The sequence below is a fragment of the Pleurodeles waltl genome, chromosome 10, assembly GCF_031143425.1.
Source record: "Pleurodeles waltl isolate 20211129_DDA chromosome 10, aPleWal1.hap1.20221129, whole genome shotgun sequence".
NCBI lineage: Eukaryota > Metazoa > Chordata > Amphibia > Caudata > Salamandridae > Pleurodeles > Pleurodeles waltl.
Window position 1 is genome coordinate 1,011,314,101 of NC_090449.1, and position 20,795 is coordinate 1,011,334,895.

Sequence of the window (20,795 nt, forward strand, 5' to 3'; positions counted from 1 at the left end):
CTGCAGTCTGCTCCCCACAGGAGATGTGTGGGGTTGAGGGATGGTTAATAAGTCACTGTTTAGATGGGGCAGTGGCTTGTTTTGAGGCCTGGAATTTGTCTCTGGTTCTAAAGTGTTGGCCTCTATAAGAACCTCTAAATCCCCCTCTCTGGTACTGCTGTTGCCCTTGTTTTGCCAGGGAGGTAGAAGCCTCTGTGGATTGTGGTTTAAATTCTCCTCTAAATTGTTGCCTACAAAAGGAGCCTCTGTAAGGTGTTGTATACAAGGCTGCCATTGCTTTGGCAGTGTCTGAGTCCTTTGAGTTTTTCTATGGTAGTGTCAACCTCAGGACCAAACAGGTGTTTTTTTATTGAAAGGCATATTCAGCACTGCCTGCTGTATTTCTGCCTTGAAACCAGAGGAACGCAGCAATGCGTGTCAGCATATGGTGAAAGAAGTATTCACGCTTCTAGCTGCTGTATCTGCAGCATCAAGGGTAGACCGTATTTGGTTGTTACTTATGGCCTGACCCTCCTCAACAATCTGTTGTGCTCTTATTTTGTTTTCTTTTGGCACATGTTGTAGGAGTTCCTGCATCTCGTCCCAGTGGGCTCTATCATACCCTGCTAGGAAGGCTTGCGAGTTTGTTATTCACCATTGGTTAGCAGCTTGTGTCGCTACCCTCTTGCCAGCAGCATCACATTTCCTACTCTTTGTCAGGAAGGAGCATCCCAGACGACTGGCTATTAGCCCTCTTTCTGGCGGCACTCACAACCACTGAGGTACTGGAGGTACTTGGTGGGTAATATAAGCGGGGTCTGTAGGTGCAGGCTTATATTTTGTGTCAATGCGTGGTGTTAAAACACTAGCTTTGACCGGCTCACTGAATATCTCATCTGCATGCTTAATCATGCCAGGTAGCATTGGGAGGCACTGACATGAGTGTCAAAAAGAAAATCCTCTTCTAAAGGTTCACTGTGCATAAGCACCCTATGGTACGCTGCGGCTCTAGAAATAACCTGCGTGTATGCAGTAGTGTCATCTGGTGGAGAAAGTTTGGAAGGGTATAAGTTCGGGTCATTGGCAGGAATAGGATCCGGATCATTGAGATCACAAGAATCAACCTTATCACCATGAGAATATTGTAAAGAGTTGGTGAAGGGAAAGGTGGTGGGCTAGTGGGTGGTGGCGAAAAAGAAAGTTGTGGTGAATGAGGGGGAGAAGTATGCATAGGTGATGGCTTCTCCTTCCGTTTAAAAATCTTTGCTGGTGGTGGAGCAGTATCTAAATGTTCTTGGAAAGCCAACTTTCTCTTGGTCTGTAGAGGAGGTGCAGTAATTATTCTGCCAGTTTCTTTATGGATATGAATCCTTGATTGTCTCTCATCCATGATTTCAAGGATGGGTTGAATCTCTGTGTCCTCAGAAACATGATCAGATGGGTCTATATGATTGTTCGTCAAGTGATTTTGAGCTCTGCTTAAGACGGTTCAAAAGTCCTTGTTCTTCTGAGTAAGAAGACTTTTTCGGCTCCGAAGATGTTTTATCGGGCTCGAAAATACAGCCGGTTGTATTGGCTCTGAAGCAGGACGTCGAGATTTCGATTCCGAAGAGTGGGGACGCCGACTTGGTTCAGAAGTTGAGCTTTTGATGGACTTGCTCGACTCCAGCAACGGTGTGGCCTTTTTCAAAGCCGAACCCAAAGGTCGGTTGACGAGAATCTTCTTCCAGGTCGAACCATGGCTCTCTGGCAGTGGCGCACCCAAGGCCTTCAAGGACTTTTTATGAGTGGGTGTAGGGACAGTAGTACTCACGTGCTGACTAGCAGTGATGAGTCTATCTTCCTTCATGTCTTCTTTGGAGTCTGTGTCTCTGATGAAAACTGCCGTCTGCTCCTGTTCTTCCTCCATGGTGTCGATATGTTTGGTACTCTTCGCCGCCATTTGCAGTCTCCTTGCTCTCCGATCACACAGGGTCTTTTTGGATCAAAACGATCGACAGGCCTCACAATCCTCTTTTCTGTGATTGCGGAAAGACACAGATTACATCCAAGATGTTGGTCTGTGTATGGAAATCTTGCATGGCATTGGGGACAAAATGGAAATGGGGTCCGATCCATCAGGCTTAGAGCGTGGTAGGCCCGAACAAGCCCGAGTCGGGCGCACGCGCCCACAGAAGGTCAAAATTTAGTTTGACGGTACTATTGGTTCGAGTCTAGGTGAAAAACGCGATCGAAACAATACCGACGGTCAAAGAAGTTATTCAAAGTTTCTGATTCGAAATCTCAGAGCGAGAGGAGAAGTTTCCGAACCAGACAGCGGAAAGAAAACAATCTAACAACGGAGTCAATGCCCATGCGCAGTACGACCGAGAGGAAGAGTCACTCGACCCCGTGACTCCGTCTTCGAAGAAAAACAACTTGTTACACTCCAAGCCCAACACTAGATAGTGGAATAATGCATAGCATGTGTATCTGCAGCTACACATGCCATTTAACATATATAAATCAAATTGTCATAGAAAACTGCCATTCAGAACTGAGTACAGTCTCTTTAAAGTACAAACACATATATACACATCTGTCCATTAAAAAAAATTCAGAACAGCAAGGCTGCATATACAGTCAAAATTAATTTGTGGTCCATAAATACAAGACAAAGAAAATAAGACAAAACAATTTTAAAAAGACCAAAACTTCATAACGTACCTATAGTGCTCAGCACCCCCAACAACCAATGTGTAGTGCTAAGCCGGACATAAATCCACAACACTTCTATATTATCAAGTAGGGAGCATAAGGTAGATGGTACCAAACAAAACTATTCTCAAATATATACGAAGGTTGATTTAATTATGTTAATTAATAGTAGTACCGCCCAAGTGGGCATAATTCCCCCAGACCATCGGGCATTGACACAACTAAATTGCCTAACAGAGGAAAGGTATTCATATTGGAAGAACACCGTAAGGACTTACTCGTATAAAGGCCCCAGTGGACCTAATAAGTGTGTCAACAATGCTTCTTCTTTAACATACAGAAAACCCTTACCTCAAGATAGGGACCAGTAATAGATTGATACACAGAAACAGGAAAGGGAGATGGGAACTGAATGTGAAAATGTGGTGCTGTATGGAGTGTTAAAAAAAAAAAAAAAACAGGAAGTAGCCAGATTGTCAGGAATAGATCTGTGCCATAAGGAAGGGCACAGTACAAGGGACTGTACACAAACATTCCAAACAACTCTAACTTTCTGAAATTTTTAGAGAACAATGTCCTTATGGTGGTTGGCAGGAGATGCTCATCTAGAAGTACACTGGGAACCAGTCCTCCAACGGTGTGGTAAGTTCTCCATCTTTAATGAATTGCTGCGGTTCCTTTAACCCTAGCAGTATAATGTACTGTAATTTCATTTTCTCAGTAGCCTTACTCTATCACAACTTCGTCTACGCGGTGGTACCTGGTCAATACCAAAAAATGACAATAAAATGGAGTCCTGCTTATAAATATCAGCGAAATGTATAGCCTCAACCTGTTATTTTACAGATCTTGATTGTTCTTTTATGTTCAAGTATCCTCTTTTTGAGAAAGATGGTGCTATCAACAACACATAATCTCTACGTTTCTTACCTTTAAGTCACGCCACAGTATCTAGGCGCTGTCCTTTTGGCTTGAAATATGTTAACAGCACCAAATCCGACAGAGGGGGGACGAGAAATGCTTTGACCTACTGTGCTTCTTTTTGGATTTTGACCTACCTAGAGACTTGGACTGTGACAATAACCTGTTACAGGAATGTCCCCGAGCGTGGGAAAGGCTCAGTGCCCTCGACTTGAGCAGGAACAGGCCTCAAGAAAATTCTTGTGGTGCTTGTGATGTACAGTTTGGCTCCATGCCCTCAGGTCGTCTTTGCGTCCATTAGGGCACATTCTTTGCATAACTTGGGAGTCGTGACCAGAACCCGAACACTAGAGACACACCTTGTGGGGTTCCATTACAGACATCTTTTTCCAACAGTCCCTACAAGGATTAAGCCAGTTTTAGGCAGGGACATGTCCCCTTGAACACTGGAAAGAAAGTTTGCAGAAAAAGAAAGCTTATCAGATAATGAGAAAAAGTTAGGAGCTAGCTTGGATCGAATTATAAAGGGTGAAAAATCAAGACAGGCGTGTAGGGATATTCTAAAAGAATCGGCAAATACTTGTATTCGTCAGAAAGTCACATCTGTACATCACTTTCACAGAAGCAGGCTTCAAATGGAAAATGAACTAAATGTTCTTTGATAACAGCTGAAGGCAGTGGTTTATTAAAATCACAGTCTTTGCACCAACTGTGAAAGTATGTGTGCGCAAACTGTTTGCTCATACTGTACACATCAGAACCAAAGTACACAGGTTACTGCACAACTTTAGTTACAAATGTGAGCAACTTTTTTATGCAGATTGAAGCTTTCAAACTACGTTCTGCAAGTAGAATGCTTGTTTAATATATCCTTCAAAACTAAATAAGAAATATGATAGTTCACCTTACTTATATCAAACAAGGTATCTATTGTTTAAGAAAAATGTCCCTCCTGTCAAGTGGGACCAAATACCAGTAAAAGATTAAATACCAGGACACAGTATTGATAATACTAAACGGGACACACTATTACAGCAAAGTAACTTTTACAAGGAACTAGCAGCATAACATTACCAGTATCTTTATACAGCAGTAGAACAAGCACGTTTATAATGCGGTTCTCACCTGGGTTGTGTTTAATAACATTTCGTAGAGCTTCCAATGCCATTTCAACCCTTCTTAATCGATCTCCATGCTGATCAGACTCTACTTTCCCAGTCTGTGTTATGGCCATCAAAGTGTGAAGATATTGGGCTTGTGAACCAATGTAGTCCAAGAGACTAGCAGCAAAGGCTTTTGGAAGCTGAGTAAAGAAAAATAACATCACATATTATAAAAACTCAGTAATTTACCGAAGGCATCAGAAAATCATTTCAAAATTACAATCTATTCAGAAGGGAGCAGGTCTTCCAAAATGAACGTGCAAAAAAGTACTAATTATGTTGTTCAGAAGAATAATCTTGAAGGCGCTAAAGTCTCTATTGTCAAAATACCGAAGCCAATTCAAATTTGTAGAGACACCAATTTCAGTGGAGATTTAAACAGATAAATGACAGAACAAAAACAATCAAAATAATTTAATGTAACACAAAACAACACATAGACATTGACATTCAGTTTTGTTGCACTTGTTTGCAGCAATCTTCCCCTACTCTTCCCATCATCCTCTCACAGCCCATCAACTTTCACACCAGTGATGCTCTTACTCCATATCTACCCTGTCCCAGTAACTGGCACTGAAAACCGTGTTCCATACTACATCTTGCTCCCTATTCATTCATCCATCCATCATATTGACACACCTCCTAACCCACCCTCACATCCCCATCTGCTGTCCTCCCCCTGACCACTCTTTCATCCATTCACTCTGCTCTCTCACGTCTAAAAACTCAAAGTCTAGTCCTGAACTTTCTGTAAGCCCAAAATGAAAAGGAACGGGGAGTTAACATTTTTTCACGTATTAAACAGAAACCTTAGACTTTATGACACCATAGAATAGAAATATGTGAACTTGGCGTCCTTTTTCAATGTACTCTTCGTTTAACCTCCAATTCACCTCTCAGCACCCCATGAAGAGTTCTCACCTGCCTGTCCTTGTAACAGGAGATTCATGTTACGTTTTACTTTTTTAGTAAGTGTTGATACATTTCTATAGTGCTTTACACTGCCAAGGTAACTACTTCATGCCACTACCTGACGTATGCATTAAAGGGTTTTAGACATGGAATGTTAATACAGAATTATAGAACCAAACTGATCTACAGGGAAACCTAGAATGATCAGAAGATCTGGGTACCTCTGGTAGGTAGGGCTGTCCAAATTTAGTCATGCCTCTTATTACACTGACTATGTCCAGTTCTACCTTCTATTCAGTCCATGACTGCAAGAATAATCGGAGTTAGCTCCTCTTGCCATTGGGGCAAGCGGTAATAGACATCAAGACAACAAGTTAAACTGTTATTTGACTTACTAGTTAGAATGTAGGCAGTTGAACAATAAAGTGGATAATATTCGAGATATTTAAGGCTAGTAGAATGTACTTTATAAGGAATGTTTACTCTGCCCCTCCGACATACCCGCAAGCTGAACAAAATACCACACAAAGCTAACACTTCACTAGTGGAGGCTATTCATAGTTACACATTTATTAGTAGTGCTTAAAATGCTGAATTACTAAGCAGTATAAAAACAAGGTATTCCTTTTCATATATTTATTGTTTTCAAATAAAAAAACATCAATTGCAAAACACTGTTTGCGCAAAACTCCATGAATTGTGTACCAATAATTAACTTTGGTTTTTTTGCATGAGCGTTTTCAAAATATTTTCATTTTAACACTGGAATGTCTAGAATACCACATATCTCTATTAGTACACCATAAAAAGCTTTACAGATGATTTTATTGTATATTCTTCCTTTAGATCTATGTATACAATATATTTTTAGGCTCCGAGGGTCAACTTTGTACGGTATGAAAGCACAGCTGCCGTCATATAAGCTCATATCGGCGTATATACCATGTTCATTGCATATCCTCCTGATTTCAGGGCAGTTTCGGTGGTGGACCCCTCTAACAGAAATGTGTGAAGTGAATCCCATAATTTTTGGGTCTGGAGGGAGTCGGCAACAGTGTGCAGTAAGTTTTGCCTTGCTCATTACAGTAAATTAAGCCAATTACCCAGTGCCCGTTGGTGCGGATGGGACCCAGGCCCTAGTGCATAGTCTCTTGATTAGGAGGTAAGGCTACTAATGCTGTATATTTCCTAACCTTTCTATGGATTTCATGGGTTAAGGCCAAGAGCGCCAATAATTGAGAGGGTTTTAACTCTAGTATAGTCATTTCCAGTAGACCTCTAATTATGACTCTGCAGTACACCTCTATACCTGGACAGGGCCATGCCAGAAGGATGAATTCCACGGTGGATAGCCGCAATGCCGGCAATTTGTATTTGTCACAAATTTCACTTTTTTCAGTGTGAAATCAATTCTGTGAACTAATTTGTAATGTACTTTCCTGTGTCTTTCGCTACTATTTCGCACGACTACTCACAGAAAAAGTTCACTCAGCTGTATGCCCAGTGCCATCACTCAATTTCACCTAACTCCCAATGGACTACGTAGCTCAGTGGCGTGAGCATGTTAAGTAGTGAAGATACCATATGCGATGTGTTTTGGTAGCACAGCTATAAATAATGGAAGCCCTAGAGGCTTGTGTGTGAATGTTGTGAATGCGGTTTTAAGGCTGGCCTGAGTCTGTAATACAGTAAAAAGTCTAGAGGGAATCTTTTGCTCAGTGTAGCAAATTCACTTCGTGGGATATAATGGTGTACCAAAAGCATATCTCCTATCAAGTGCCTCTCCAACGGCGCACATGCACAAGGCTTGGTAGTCAGTGGAAAAGCATGACTGCTGATCACTGGCATGCGTGGAGTATATTAGCTTTTCAAGCCATGCACGTGTATTTTCAATGACATGGCACTGCACGTGACCAGGTTTGTGCCCTTGGAACTACGCATATGTGGGTTGTTCAGCAACATGAGTAGGTTATGTCTGTTTCACCGCAACATGCATCGCTGCATTTGTTGTATGGTAGTGGGCAAAGTGGGCCTGTGTGCATAGGCAGTACAATTCAAAATCAGGGATCTTGAGGACGCATGTGGTTTAGGACAGTTGCCCATTTAGCTGTAAGTTGCTTACGGCCGCATTTTAGTTTAACTTAAGTAAATTGCAACGTAATGAAGAACTGGTGCATTGAGTAAATAGGTACATTTGAAAGACGTAAAGGAATTTCAGAAGTACAGTCACTAGTATGAGGACAATCTGGTAATTATCCTTTAGCTCTGTATCTATTTCTCTGTGGAATTTATTTCCCTCTAAATATTTTAGTCATTTTAATAACTAGGAAATATACAGAAAGGAAAGAAAAAATAAGTAAAACATAAATCGATACAAATGTCTAGACATATGCAAATGAAATATATAAGAATGCAGACATCAAATAAAAAATTAATCTTGTACTGTTTGACAGAGTATCATTAGGTCAGTTTTGGAAAATGATTTGTGAAAAAGCATTAGACAATATAGGAGGGATGCGATTTTAAGTGATTCTGGTGAAATGTCTCCAAATAATGTGCATGTGGCATAAGTGTCAGAATAAATGTAAACTGGGTAGCGGGTCAGAAAAGAAATGCGGGGGATTACAGAGGTGTAGGGGAAGGAGTCATGCTAAAGAAGGAAATTATTACGTTCTAAAAAATAATCAGAGGTTGTAGTTAAACGTTAGGGATCAAAAAGTTTCCCATTATAAGGGAGATCTTTTCATTCATAATCATCACAGCGTATATTTCCCATATGCGCTTTGAGGTTATAGGATGACCTCTATTAGGGGTTTGAGATACAGGTGTACAGCACAGGTAGGTAACCCAAGCCAACCAAGTATGAAATGACATGCTATTAATGGATTTCCAATCGATCCGAATTACTTTAATGGCAATAGTGAGTAGAAGATCAAGTAATGGGAGATCCAAATCAGGAAGATCAACATGAGGGTCTGCAAAATGTGGGCTCAGGATAAGTGGATAGGTTAGTGGGATGTGGATCTTGAAGATTTTATCTAATTGAGAGGAGTATTCTCACCAGTGGGAGGACAGGTGTTTACAAGAGAAGAACATATGTTCATCATCACCAGGTGAAGTATCACAAGTCCAACATGTATCAGAATCTTTTAGTTAGAATTTGAGAAGTTTAGGTGGGGTCCAGTAAAGGGAATGGGCAGCAAAGAATTTAATTTGGGATAGTGAAGGGACTAGTTTGTTTTGGATCAAGTTTAAGCCTATTTTGGATCAGGTCTCCTAACTGGGTGGTGTTAACACTTTAGAAAGGAACTAGGAAGACTATTTGTGTGGCAGTGGGGGACACTGTGGGATCTTAGTAGTAGTAAGTAGTTTGTATAATCTAGAGGCAGCATGGCCACCAAGTAATACAAAAGGATGATGGACGGAGTGCTGACAATGCAAACACTCACCCCCAGTCACAGATCTGGGTTTAATCCATCTTTCTTTTGCTCACTGTGCCACCCCAGGTTGGACCCAGCCAAATGCAAATCAGTCTTGACCCTGTTCCTCATGGGAACAGTCCAGCCCGAACTGCCAGGCCAGGTCCTCCCTGGAACGGAAACAAGCATCCTGGGACCGGTTTCAGGGTATCACCAAGTAATATCAGGTTGCAGTTTCCGTAGCAGAGACGAATTGTGTAGGAGGCCTAACTTAGATATTTTGATTTGAAGGGATTCATAAAAATCTATATTTGAGAGTTCATGTTTGTTTTGTAATTGGGCAAATGAGAGTGGTTTAGTGTTCTTGTAAATGTCTGATACAGTTGAGATGCCATTTGATGCCCATATTGGGGCAATGGTTGAAGGATTAGGGGTTTGTAATTTATTGTTAATTCAATAAAGACTCTAAAAAGGATTTATGTATATTAGCTGCCATGGCCAAATCCAAGGTCAATAAGACAGCAATAGTGTCCTTGAATATTTTCTTGGGGTGGCTGTGTGTGTGATGTGATATCGTCAGAGTGGATAATAATGTGAAAGGATGGCAGATTAAGGATTCAGCATCAAGTCAAACAGGTTTTTCTAATCAGTTAGGTTTGAACCATTGTGCTCCTTGGGCTGCTAAGAATGCAGTTTGACAATTTGTGAAATTACAGCCTCCAAATTTGGTAGACATTCTCAGTTTTTTTAAAGCTAACCCTGGGTTTTTTATTCTTCCAAAGGAAACTTGAAAAATGTTTATCAACTTTGAAAAAAAAGTCTTGGGAAAGGTGCACTGGGAGCATAGCTGGTAAAAAGTGGATCATGGGGCGATAACATCATTGTAATGGTTCTAAGCCTGCCCCACGGACCTACTGAGATGTGTTTGGGTGACCACAAAGTCAGTAGGTCCGTTAGTTTGTAGAGTTTTGTTTTCATTGATAGTCATAGATATAGACATGCCATTACAAAACCATATTCCAAGCTATTCAATAGAGGATTGCAATTTAAAATGAGAGCCTAAAAGAATCGAAGAATTACAGAGGACATTCAGGGGAGGACTATCAGTTTTTTCTCTGTTTAGGGAGAAGCCAGAAAAGTAGGAGAAACGATCAATGATATTTCAAATCTCTGTGAGGAGGGCATGGCCAAGCAAGATGGCTGGCAGGACGCACTCCTAGTGAGCTCCCGCTATCCCAGCCTGATCGTCGTATAATCCTGGGGTGCCGGTGACAACAGGTGCCCACCCCCCACCCCCCGGCAAGGGAAGGTGCCCTGGTCACATTGGCATGCCATAACCCCGCCTCGGGGTTCCGGATCCCTGCATATTGGGCTGTGCGGAAAGGCCCCTCTCGGGCCGTGAGGAGTGCGGCCGGGTAGTGCGAGGAGGAGGCAGCGCGGCTCGGCTACCTCCGTCAGACTTCCTGCACTTTCTCTGCTGTGTGCTGGCGGTCGAACGGCCCCCTAAAGTAGAGTTGCGGGCCTGCTGGCCCTTCGATATACGTGGCTCTGCCGCTTGGGCAGGCACGGTTGTGGGGCTCGGAGCGGCCTGCTGAGTGCTCGAGGAGAGACCTGGATTGCACAGTTGCGCGCCAGAGGACAGCCCGGGCTGGACCACGGGGCCAGCCCAAAAAGAAGGTGGAAAGAAGGGGCCCGGGCAGAGGACCAGTCGAGTGGGGGTTGTGAGGAGCAGCCATAGAGTGGCTGAATGGATTGAGGTGCAGCCCGGAGGGTGAAAGCTGTAGCTCCCCACGTGGAGAGCTGGCTTATTGGTGCATGGTCCAGGGTCTGGTCGAGGGCCCATTGAGTGAAGAAGCACTGAGCTTGCTGTATGGAACTTTCTGGAAGTGCCCGGATCGCCTGTGTCCGGGGCTACCTGCGAGGAGGTGTGAGCATATTGGCACCCAGCGGCTAAGGGTGTTGTGGAGCCAGGTGACCGATCTCAACTGCCCGAGTGGTGCTGCAACTTCCAGGTACTTTTACTCCGTCTCTGGATCACTGGAGGCAGTGATACCGGGGATTGTTTCTGGCTGGCTGTGAGATTGGGGGGGGGGTAACACTGGCAAACGGCAACATCGCAGGAGAACACTATGGAACAATACACCACACTGGTGCCTCTGCCACAGCGCCAGACTCGATTAGGAGGGCCCGGAGATGTTGTGAGCACGCCGGTGACTGCTGAGGAGCCATCGTGAGCTGAACCTCTCGCAGCTATAGACGGTTCCAGGGTGGCCCTCGAGGGGAAGATAGAAACTGTGGCGGTGGAGGTCAACCTCCTTTGGGCGGACCTCAGAAAGGTCTCTGATAAGGTCAAGGTGGCGGAGGGCTCCATTGTGGAGCGGCAGATGGAGGTGGGTGCTCTGCGAAAACAGATGGTGCAGGTCATTTCCACGGTCGGAAGGCAGGAGGCAAGACTGGAGGACGCAGAGGGCAGGTCCGAACGGAATAATGTCCCTCTGCTTGGGTTCCCGGAACGCACGGAGGGGTCCACAGCGGAAAGCTTTGTGAACAGTTGGATTAAGGACATTCTGCAGCCGGTCGGGCTGTCCAGGGTGTTTGTGGACGAGCATGCTCACAGGGCCCTAGAGGCGCTTCTGAGAGCTATCATTGCCGTCTTTTGAATTATAAAGACAGAGATTGTATCCTGCGGGCGGCCCGTGATTCTGACAGGGCGGTCTTTGAGAACTGTAAAATTTCCATTTATCCTGATTATATGAAAAAGGTTACGACCTCCAGAAAGGGGTTATTAGAGGTGAAAGCCAAGGTCTGTGCCAAGAACATCAGATTGTATCCGGCACGCGTGAAGATGCTCTCTGGGTGCAAGTCCCACTTTTTTGAACGTCCAGAGGAGGTTTGGAGATGGCTGGAGATGTGGGACATAGTCACTCCTGGCAGACCAGAGAGGACCAGCCTGGCAGTTCATCGTGCCTCTGGTGTGGATGGCCCGGACTGGAGGACTCGCGGGGAGAGTCAGGTGGAACGCACCACGGCACAGGTGGTAGATATTAATACTGATCATAGAATCAAGATTCAACAGGATGGGACAATGGTGGTGGTGACTCCTGGACTGGCTGATGGATCAAGAGGGGCGATGGAACAGGGGGTGGAGATGATCCCTGCGGATGCTTGACTTCTATCTGGAGGCTGTTGTCGCGCCCTCTTTTTAAGGGGCCTGTGTCTATGCGGGAGGCACCTGTGCTGCATGGTGGGAGGTTTCGGGATGAAGGACAAGTTTCCGATAGGGCAATATTTGAATTTGTATTGTACAAGGGGGGGGGGGGAGTTTAACAGCGAGATCACTGATTTATGTTGGGTAGGTATTCAGGCACAAGTATATTGCGTACTTGGTGGGGGGTAGTTACTCCACGGTTGTGGTAGCACCTAGTAACTGGGGAGCTAGGGATTAGGTTGTTGTCCCGGCGGCAGCATTTACAAATATGGATCTACAGTATGGTTTGATGTGTTTGATCTACTGTTTATCTGCTATGGGGAGTTTGGTTATCTGGTTGGTCAGGTTTGCAAATGTTTGAAGTTCTCAACAGCAGTGCATGTGTGTATGCGAGAGGTGAAATGGGCACTCACCTTGCCTTATCTACTCGGAAGGGAGGGGAGGAGTGGAGGACCAGAAGGTAACAAAGCCTTGGTATGGGCCGACAGATTAACATGCCGACATGGAATGTCAGGGGGCTAAAGAGTTACACTACACGTTACAGGGTGCATTCATTTCTGCGGCGACATAAGGTTCATATAGCCTGTCTCCAGGAAACGCACATGACAGAGGAGGATACTCAAAAACTAGCTAAGAAATGGCAGGGTCAGATGTTCTCCTCCTCCTCCTCCTCTTATGCAAGGGTTGTGACAGTATGGGTGGTCCCAGGAATCCCATTTACCCACGTTAACAGTGAAGTGGATGTGGAGGGGAGATATGTAGTCGTACAGGGCGCCTATCACTATTCTCAACACTTATGCACCCAATAATAGAGGATCACTCCTTCTACGATAGTATACCTGAGATTTTGGGGGATGGGGTGGACGCGCCTATTATATGGGCTGATGATTACAATTGTATTTTGGATGGTGAGAAGGATCATCTGCCGCCTTAACTGGGGACTAAACCGTTGATGGAGAGATCTCTTGCGGAGGTAATGTGCAATTTAGGGCTATGGGACAGATGGAGGGAACTACACCCGGAGGGTAGGGAGTACACCTGTCATTCTAAGACACACGACACATAGTTGGCTAAATCGGTTTCTTCTGGGTGGACTGAACTGCTCACAGGTGCTGGAAATTAAGCAGCTGGGTATGTTTCCCTCTGGTCATGCACCAGTGTTGATGTAGCTGCAATGGGGAGCACCTAGTTGGCGCATGCCTACGGATTTTCTGACGGATGCTGGGTGTCGCGATAAGGTGGCGGTTGCCATTTACGGTTATATGGACTTGAATTGGAACACAATGAATTCCAGGGGCACTGAATGGGAGGCCCTGAAGGCTGTAGTGAGAGGGGTCTGCATAGGCACCACTTGTGGGGTGTATAAACAAATGGAGCAGGACTTACTGACTGGGAGGATAAGTTGGCGGTTCTGCAGCACCAGACACCAACAACAAGGGAGGCTGAAAGGGCGCAACTTCGGTTGTATAGGACAGTTAACAGCTGCTGGAACACACTAGCTCTAGGAGGGGGATAAATCTGGCAAATTATTGTTGTGGATTCTAAAACAGGAAGTGGAGCCCCCGCCCCATCTTGCATATTAGGAATGCCAAAGGTGAGACGATTACCAATCGTAAGGATATCCTTCAGGTGTTGGTGGAACATCAGCAAAACAAAAGGATGATGGACGGAGTGCTGAACAATGCAAACACTCACCCCCAGTCACAGATCTGGGTTTAATCCATCGTTTTTTTGCTCACCATTCCACCCAAGTTTGGACCCAGCCATATGCAAATCAGTCTTGGCCCTGTTCCTCATGGGAACAGTCCAGCCCGAACTGCAAAGCCAGGTCCTCCCTGGACCGGAAACAAGCATCCTGGGACCGGTTTCAGGGTTTCACGCCTCATCAGCCAGGCTAGCTTGAATCCAGTGGTACAGTGAGCAAGGGACCCACGACTGGGCATACCCTTCCCACTTAGGGCAAACGTTAGCAAAACAAAAGGATAATGGACGGAGAACTGAACAATGCAAACACTCACCCCCAGTCAGAGGGGTCAGGGTCAAGACGGATTTGCATACGGCTGGGTCCAAACTGGAATGGCATGGGCAGCAAAAAAACAATGGATTTAGGCCCAGATCACTGTACTGGGGGTGAATGTTTGACAATGTTCAGCATTCTGTCCATCACTTGTTGTTTTTATTTTGTCGCCTTAAGTGGGAAGGGTATGCCCAGACGTGGGTCCTGTGCTTCCCATGCCACTGGATTCAAGCTAGCCTGGCTGATGAGGGGCGAAACCCCGAAACCGGTCCCAGGATGCTTGTTTCCAGTCCAGGGAAGACCTGACCTAGCAGTTCGGGCTGGACTGTTCCCATGGGGAACAGGGTCAAAGACTGATTTGCATACGGCTGGGTCCAAACTGGAATGGCATGGCAAGCAAAACACTGATGGATTTAGGTCCAGATCACTGTACTGGGGTGAATGTTTGACAATGTTCAGCATTCCGTTCATCACTTGTTGTTTTTGCGTTGGTGGAACATCTACAGAGAGTATCGAGGGCTGGTGCCCCAGCCCCAGATGACGATTTAGGGGAGTTCCTGCAGTGGGTGCGGCTTCCAGGGTTGGAAATGGAGTGTTTGAAGACTCTGGAGGCTGCGATAACTGTTAAGGAAGTGACTGAGGTGGTGGAAGCATTGACGAAGTCTAGGTCTCCGGGGGACACGGGTTCCCGATCTAGAGGAATCTAATGCTTTCCCTCCTCCTGAGAGAGAAGTTGTTGCTGGTATTTGAGGAGGTTCGGCAGCAGGGTATATTGCCGGAAACCATGCGCCAAGGCATTGTGTGTTTGATGCTTAAGCCTGGAGCGGAACCCGGTGATCCCTCCTCCTATCGCCCGCTTACTATGGTGAACAGCGATTGATTTAAGATCCTGTGAAAGATATTGGCTACTCAGCTTAGTGGGGTGATCCAGAGCTTGGTGCATGATGATCAATGCGGTTTTATTCCTGGTCGTAGTACGACCTATAACTTATGTCACTTGGCACATGTGCTGCATGAAACTGAGGGTGAGGAGGACAAACTGGTGCTAGTGTCATTGGACCTAGAGAAGGCCTTTGACACGGAGGAGTGGGGCTACCTTCTGGTGGTGCTGCAGGGCATGGGGTTTGGCCCACAATTTTGTGCGTGTGTGAGACTGCTGTATACTGCACCCTCCGCATGTGTTCGAGTGGGAGGCGAGCTCTCAGAATCCTGGGTGATTGGCAGGGGAACCAGGCAGAGAGGTCCACTTTCACCGCTCCTTTTCACCTTAGCTGTGGAACCCCTGGTGATCTGGCTCTGAGAGGAATTGAAACCTTGGGGTTGTTTCCCTATATGCAGATGATGCTTTGGTATATCTTCGTGAGCCAAGAGTATCGATGCCTTTGTTGTTTTGCGGCTGTTGGAGGCTTTTGGGGCTGTGTCTGGTCTCCAGGTGAATAGGAAGAATTCACTTCTGTTCCCTTTGGGTTCCCTCTGTGGTGCGCCTCAGGGGGATTTACCGGGGATGGGGCTCAGGTGGGAGCTTGAAGGCTTCAGATATCTAGGAATTTGGGTCACTTACTCCGTGGCAGCGCATGAAAAACAATATAGAACGAGTGGTGACTGGCCTTGAGCACTCGGTTTCGTTCTGGAATAGACTACCTCTTTCAGTGATGGGGAGGGCGGCTATGGCTAAGATGGAGTTCCTGCCACGGTGTCTTTACCTGTTCCAGAACTCTCTGCTTCCGCTATCTGCTCAGATCTTTAATCGCCTAGACAGCTTGTTGATTTCACTGGTGTGGGCTGGGCGAGGTAGTAGGGTGGCATTATCCATGCTGCAGAGGGATATGGAAGAGGGAGGATTGGCAATTCCTAATATTAGACATTATTATTACGCGGTGCACTTACAACATGCTGCAAAGTGGATGACTAAGGAGGACAACTGGGAGAAGAGAATGTTTGCAGGAATGCTGGGTGGGAAGTTGTTGGCGCATCTATTGATGTTGGGTGGTCAGTCTGAGTCCGCTGTCCCATACCTGGTCAGAACTACTGCCTGGATCTGGGAGCAGGCTGTTAGGAATGTGCTTCGATGTGCCTAGTTTGACAAAGAATTAAAGATTTTGGACTTAGCCCCCTTTAGGGACATGGATTACCAAATGTCAATGGAAGGCTGGAGGCTGGGAGGATGTGAAATAGCGGGAGATTTAGATCCCAACGGGGAGTTTATCTCCTTTCCTGATGCTCGGGACACGTTCGGATTGGGCACAGGTCAGTTCTTGCAATATGCGAAAATTGAGAGTGTGGCTCAGGAGATCTGGTGTGGTTTTCCGGTGGCCCCCTACAGCATCAACGGTGTTGAGTGGGTTGATAAATTAAGGCAAGGGGACTCATCTGATCACTCGGTTCTATAAAGCCCTTCAGGATCATCAACCAGGCGCGATAAGTGTTGTGAGTAGGGCTTAGGAGCGTGAACTGGGGGACCCTTGGAGGACGCGGATTGGGCAATGGCGTTGTTGTAGGTGCACATGGTGTCATATAATAGCAGGTTTAAAACTATTACACTTCAATTTCGTGCATTGGACATACATCACACACCTGACCATCTTAATAAGATCGACCCAGGAAGAGGGGCTGGGTGCCCCAGATGTGGTACATTCAATGCCTCCTTTCTACACTTGGCTTGGTCCTGTAAGATGGTGCACCAATTTTGGGTACCTGCTCTGGACTTGTGGGCCACCTGGACTCGGGCCATGGACATCGGGTGCAGAGTGGGCAGGACTCACGGATACGGGGCAGTTCTGGAGTTCCTGTTGGAGTTTCTTGTGGACAGGGCCACTTTCCTCAGGAGGTTTTGGTCCTCTGGTAGGCAGGCAGTCTCTGGGGGTTTGGAGAGGTTGCTGGTCCTGCAGGATGCATCACCTTTTTGTAGTAGGGCTTCTGAAGCTGCAGACAGGCTGGTAGGACTGAGGCCAAGTCAGTTGGTGTCCGGAGACTTCTCTGCTGTGGTCGGCTTAGCAGTCATCCTTCTTGCTTCTTTGTTCTTTTCTTCTTGAGGGAGCCAGGAATCTGGTGAGCTAGGTTCAGGGGTGCCCCTATATAATAGATTTAGTGGCATTACAGGGGACAGAGGGCAGTAGCCAATGGCTACTGTCCTTAAGGGTGGCTACACCCTTCCTGTGCCCACTCCCTTTGAGGAGGGGGACACATTCCTAACCCTATTGGTCCCTATCCTCCAAACTAAGATGGAGGATTCTGCGGAGAGGGGGTCACTTCAGCTCTGGACACCTTAGGGTAGGCTAGCACAGACTGGTCAGCCTTACTCTAGAAAGTTAGTTACAATACAGGAGGCATCTTTTAAGATGCCCTCTGGGTGCATTGTACAATAAATCCAACACTGGCATCCGTGTGGGTTTATTATGCTGAGAGGTTTGCTACCAAACTTCCCAGTCTTTAGTGAAGTCATCACAGAGCTGTGGAGTTTGTAATAAGCTCCCAGCCCATGTACGTAATACAGCCACACTACACTTACAATGTCTAAGAATGGACTTGGACAATGTAGGGGCATATTGCTCATGGAGCTATGTCCTCACCTGTGGTATAGTTCACCCAACCTTAGGGTTGTAAGGCCTGCAAGAGGGTGACTTACCTAAGCCACATGCAGTAATTGGTGGGCATGGCACCCTGGGAGGGATGGCATGTCGACTTCACCCTTTTCTTCCCACCAGCACACACATTCTGTAATGTCAGTGTGTGTGTGCTTAGTGAGGGGTCCCATAGGGTGGCACAATACATGCTGCAGCCCTTAGGGACCCTCTATGGTCTCAGAGCCCTTGGTACCACTGGAACATTTTACGAGGGACGTAAGCTGTGTGCCAGGGGTGTGCCAATTGTGGGAACAATGATACAGTTTAGGGAAACAACATTGGTGCTGGGGGCTGGTTAGCAGGATCCCAGCACACTCTCAGTCAAGCCAGTATCAATATCAGCAAAAAGTGGGGGGTACCCATGCCAAAAGAGACACTCTCCTACAAAAGTCTTTATTGCATATTTAGGAAAATTGTTTTCATATTGCATTTGCTGCTATGAGAGGAAAATGTCACGTCCTCCAATTCCAGCACTAAGGGCCTGCGGTAAAGGGGACTCATCTAGTGTTTTCAGGCTGAACACCAGCTTGGTCTGTCAATTGTCAGGTTGTTCTATACCTGACTGTTCACTGGAAAACGCCCCTGGGGTATCCTGAATCGCAAGGGGCCACAGCTTCAGGGTTGATGCATCAGGTGGGTAGTATCAATTGCAGGATTAACGGGTCCCAAGTGGGAATCTTAGTGGTGCTACAATCTAGTAGATTACAAAAAGTACAGGTCCAGCCTTCTGTCCCCATTAGTGCCAAGGCACACCACATTTCACAGAGGACCAGGGAAAGCTAACTCAGACACGCATGCAGCAACCTTGAGGCTCTCCAGCTGTCGGTGTCACATGAGGTGGCAACTATTAGGCTTATCTCTTGTTTGGCTTTGTGCCATTCTTTAGCATGCAACTATTATCTTGAGGTCCAGCCTTAGGGGCCTCGTCATGGACCCAAACAGTACCTCTCATCTCCTTGTGGTCACCAGACTCTCTCTTAAAGATCCTCTGGCCGCAACAGCAGCGTCTCAAGCGGTCTCCCTCTTGACACATCAGAGGATCACCTCATAAGCTGGAGTCAATGCAGAAGTGTCACTGCACTATTGTAGGCCCCGGCAGTCAGGCCCTGTGTTGGCTCAGCATCCCTACGGTTATCTGGTCATCAGCCATGGGCGCAGAACTCCTGCCTGCAGGTTAGTGTAAAATAGGGACGGCCATCTTGCGTAGGCTGCCTCCGGGCCCCAGCGTTGGATGCCATTCTTTTCTGTTTTCATTCCATAGTCTCCAATATTGAAGTTTGCATCGCTGCAGAAAAGATGCACACTACATTTTCTGTGCTCTCATGTCATCATATGCCAAAGTTCGGGTGGATCATAGCAGATATTCACTCCCTTTGGCTGAGTTTCACACTAATGTGGCACTCTAGCACCCTATCTTAATGCTATTTTTATATTGATATCTAACCATGTCAGTTTCTGTGGCAGTCACAATAAAGAAGTTCAGACAAATATTCTTACATCGTGAGTTTAGTGGTCTTTTCAATTGTTCTTAAGAAGGTCGAATAAACAAAAACACATTAGACACATTAACTCCACAACAAAAAAAGCAGTCCAGGATTTCTTTCAAGAGGCGCCCATAGCTCTGCTGCCACAAAGTTTAACCCAGAACAACAAAAGCCATGCACAAAAGTAAATATATGGATTGTTCATTGCTTCAGCATAATTACTTCACCTTCTCCAATGGCGATTTTTGTTTGAGGACACAGATCAGTAATCAGCTAAATCTTTATTTTAGCAAATCAGTGACTTGTAGATCTACGTGAACAGATAGGACTAGCTCAAAAACCCCATTTATTAACAAGAAGCCCATTGAAGGACTATGCAATTGGAGACATTTAGCACACAGGCCTTTTGATTAGACTTTTTATTGGGAAAAGTATTGGGAAGAATGAATACAAAATTTACCTCTAACTGGAAAGTAGGCTGCTCATTGTAAACACGAACAAAAATCTCTCCAACAATTAACTCCTTTGCATGGTCACTGAAGACAAACTCTGATCCATAGCTTTTGTCACACTCACCCTATTAAAGAAATAACACAATTATGCTTTGCATCACAATTATTAACTAGGAAAACAAAACAGTAAACAAGGTTTATAAAGAAAGTCCATTGAAACTGAGATTTGGAATTTTTATATAAGTAGAACTAGAAAAAACCTCTTCCTGGCTAAAGGTGGTTTCAACCATTTGTAATGTGCACCACAGCAAAAAAACAACCAGCATAATGATTACTATCATTAATCTTTGATAACACTATTGCTAGCGATACTATATCTTCATGAAGGTGCCTTAGTTTTCTTTCTGAATCTCCAAGCATTGGACTGAACACAAACTTATGAAGTCCAATTTACAGGTGTCACCTGGTCCAGAACAGACAAATCAACAGGAATGACACCCTAAAACAAATGTAACCCCTACCCTGAAGCCAGAGTATAGGAAGTTGGCTCTGTATATACTATCTCAAAGTGAGAGATAGTGTGCACAGAGTCCAAGGTTTCCCCTTAGAGGTTGATAGCGGCAGAATTCGATAATTCTAATGCTCAATTTTGTGGTAGCGTGGTCGAGCAGTAGGCTTATCAGAGGGTAGTGTTAAGCATTTGTTGTATACACACACAGGCAATAAATGAGGAACACACACTCAAAGACTTACCACCAGGCCAATAGTTTTTATATAGAAAAATATATTTTCTTAATATATTTTAGAACCACAAGATTCACGATTTGAGGTAAGTACATAAAATGCAAGGTACTTCTCATAGGTAAGTATAGAACTTTGATTTAAAACAGTAGTACGCACAGTTTAGGTTAAAATGGCAA

At 45.4% G+C, this 20,795-nt stretch overlaps 1 protein-coding gene across 2 annotated transcripts in view; it reads right to left on the minus strand.

Annotated features, from left to right (window-relative positions):
- The window catches only part of DNAJC13 (DnaJ heat shock protein family (Hsp40) member C13), an 876,382-nt gene that overhangs the window by 167,436 nt on the left and 688,151 nt on the right, over positions 1-20,795 (minus strand). For both annotated transcript variants that reach the window (XM_069211911.1, XM_069211910.1), the window contains 2 exons: positions 19,884-20,000; positions 4,723-4,900 (listed from right to left, as the gene is read on the minus strand). In XM_069211911.1, coding sequence (XP_069068012.1) covers positions 4,723-4,900; positions 19,884-20,000 — 295 coding nt within the window. The remainder of the gene's footprint in view (positions 1-4,722; positions 4,901-19,883; positions 20,001-20,795) is intronic.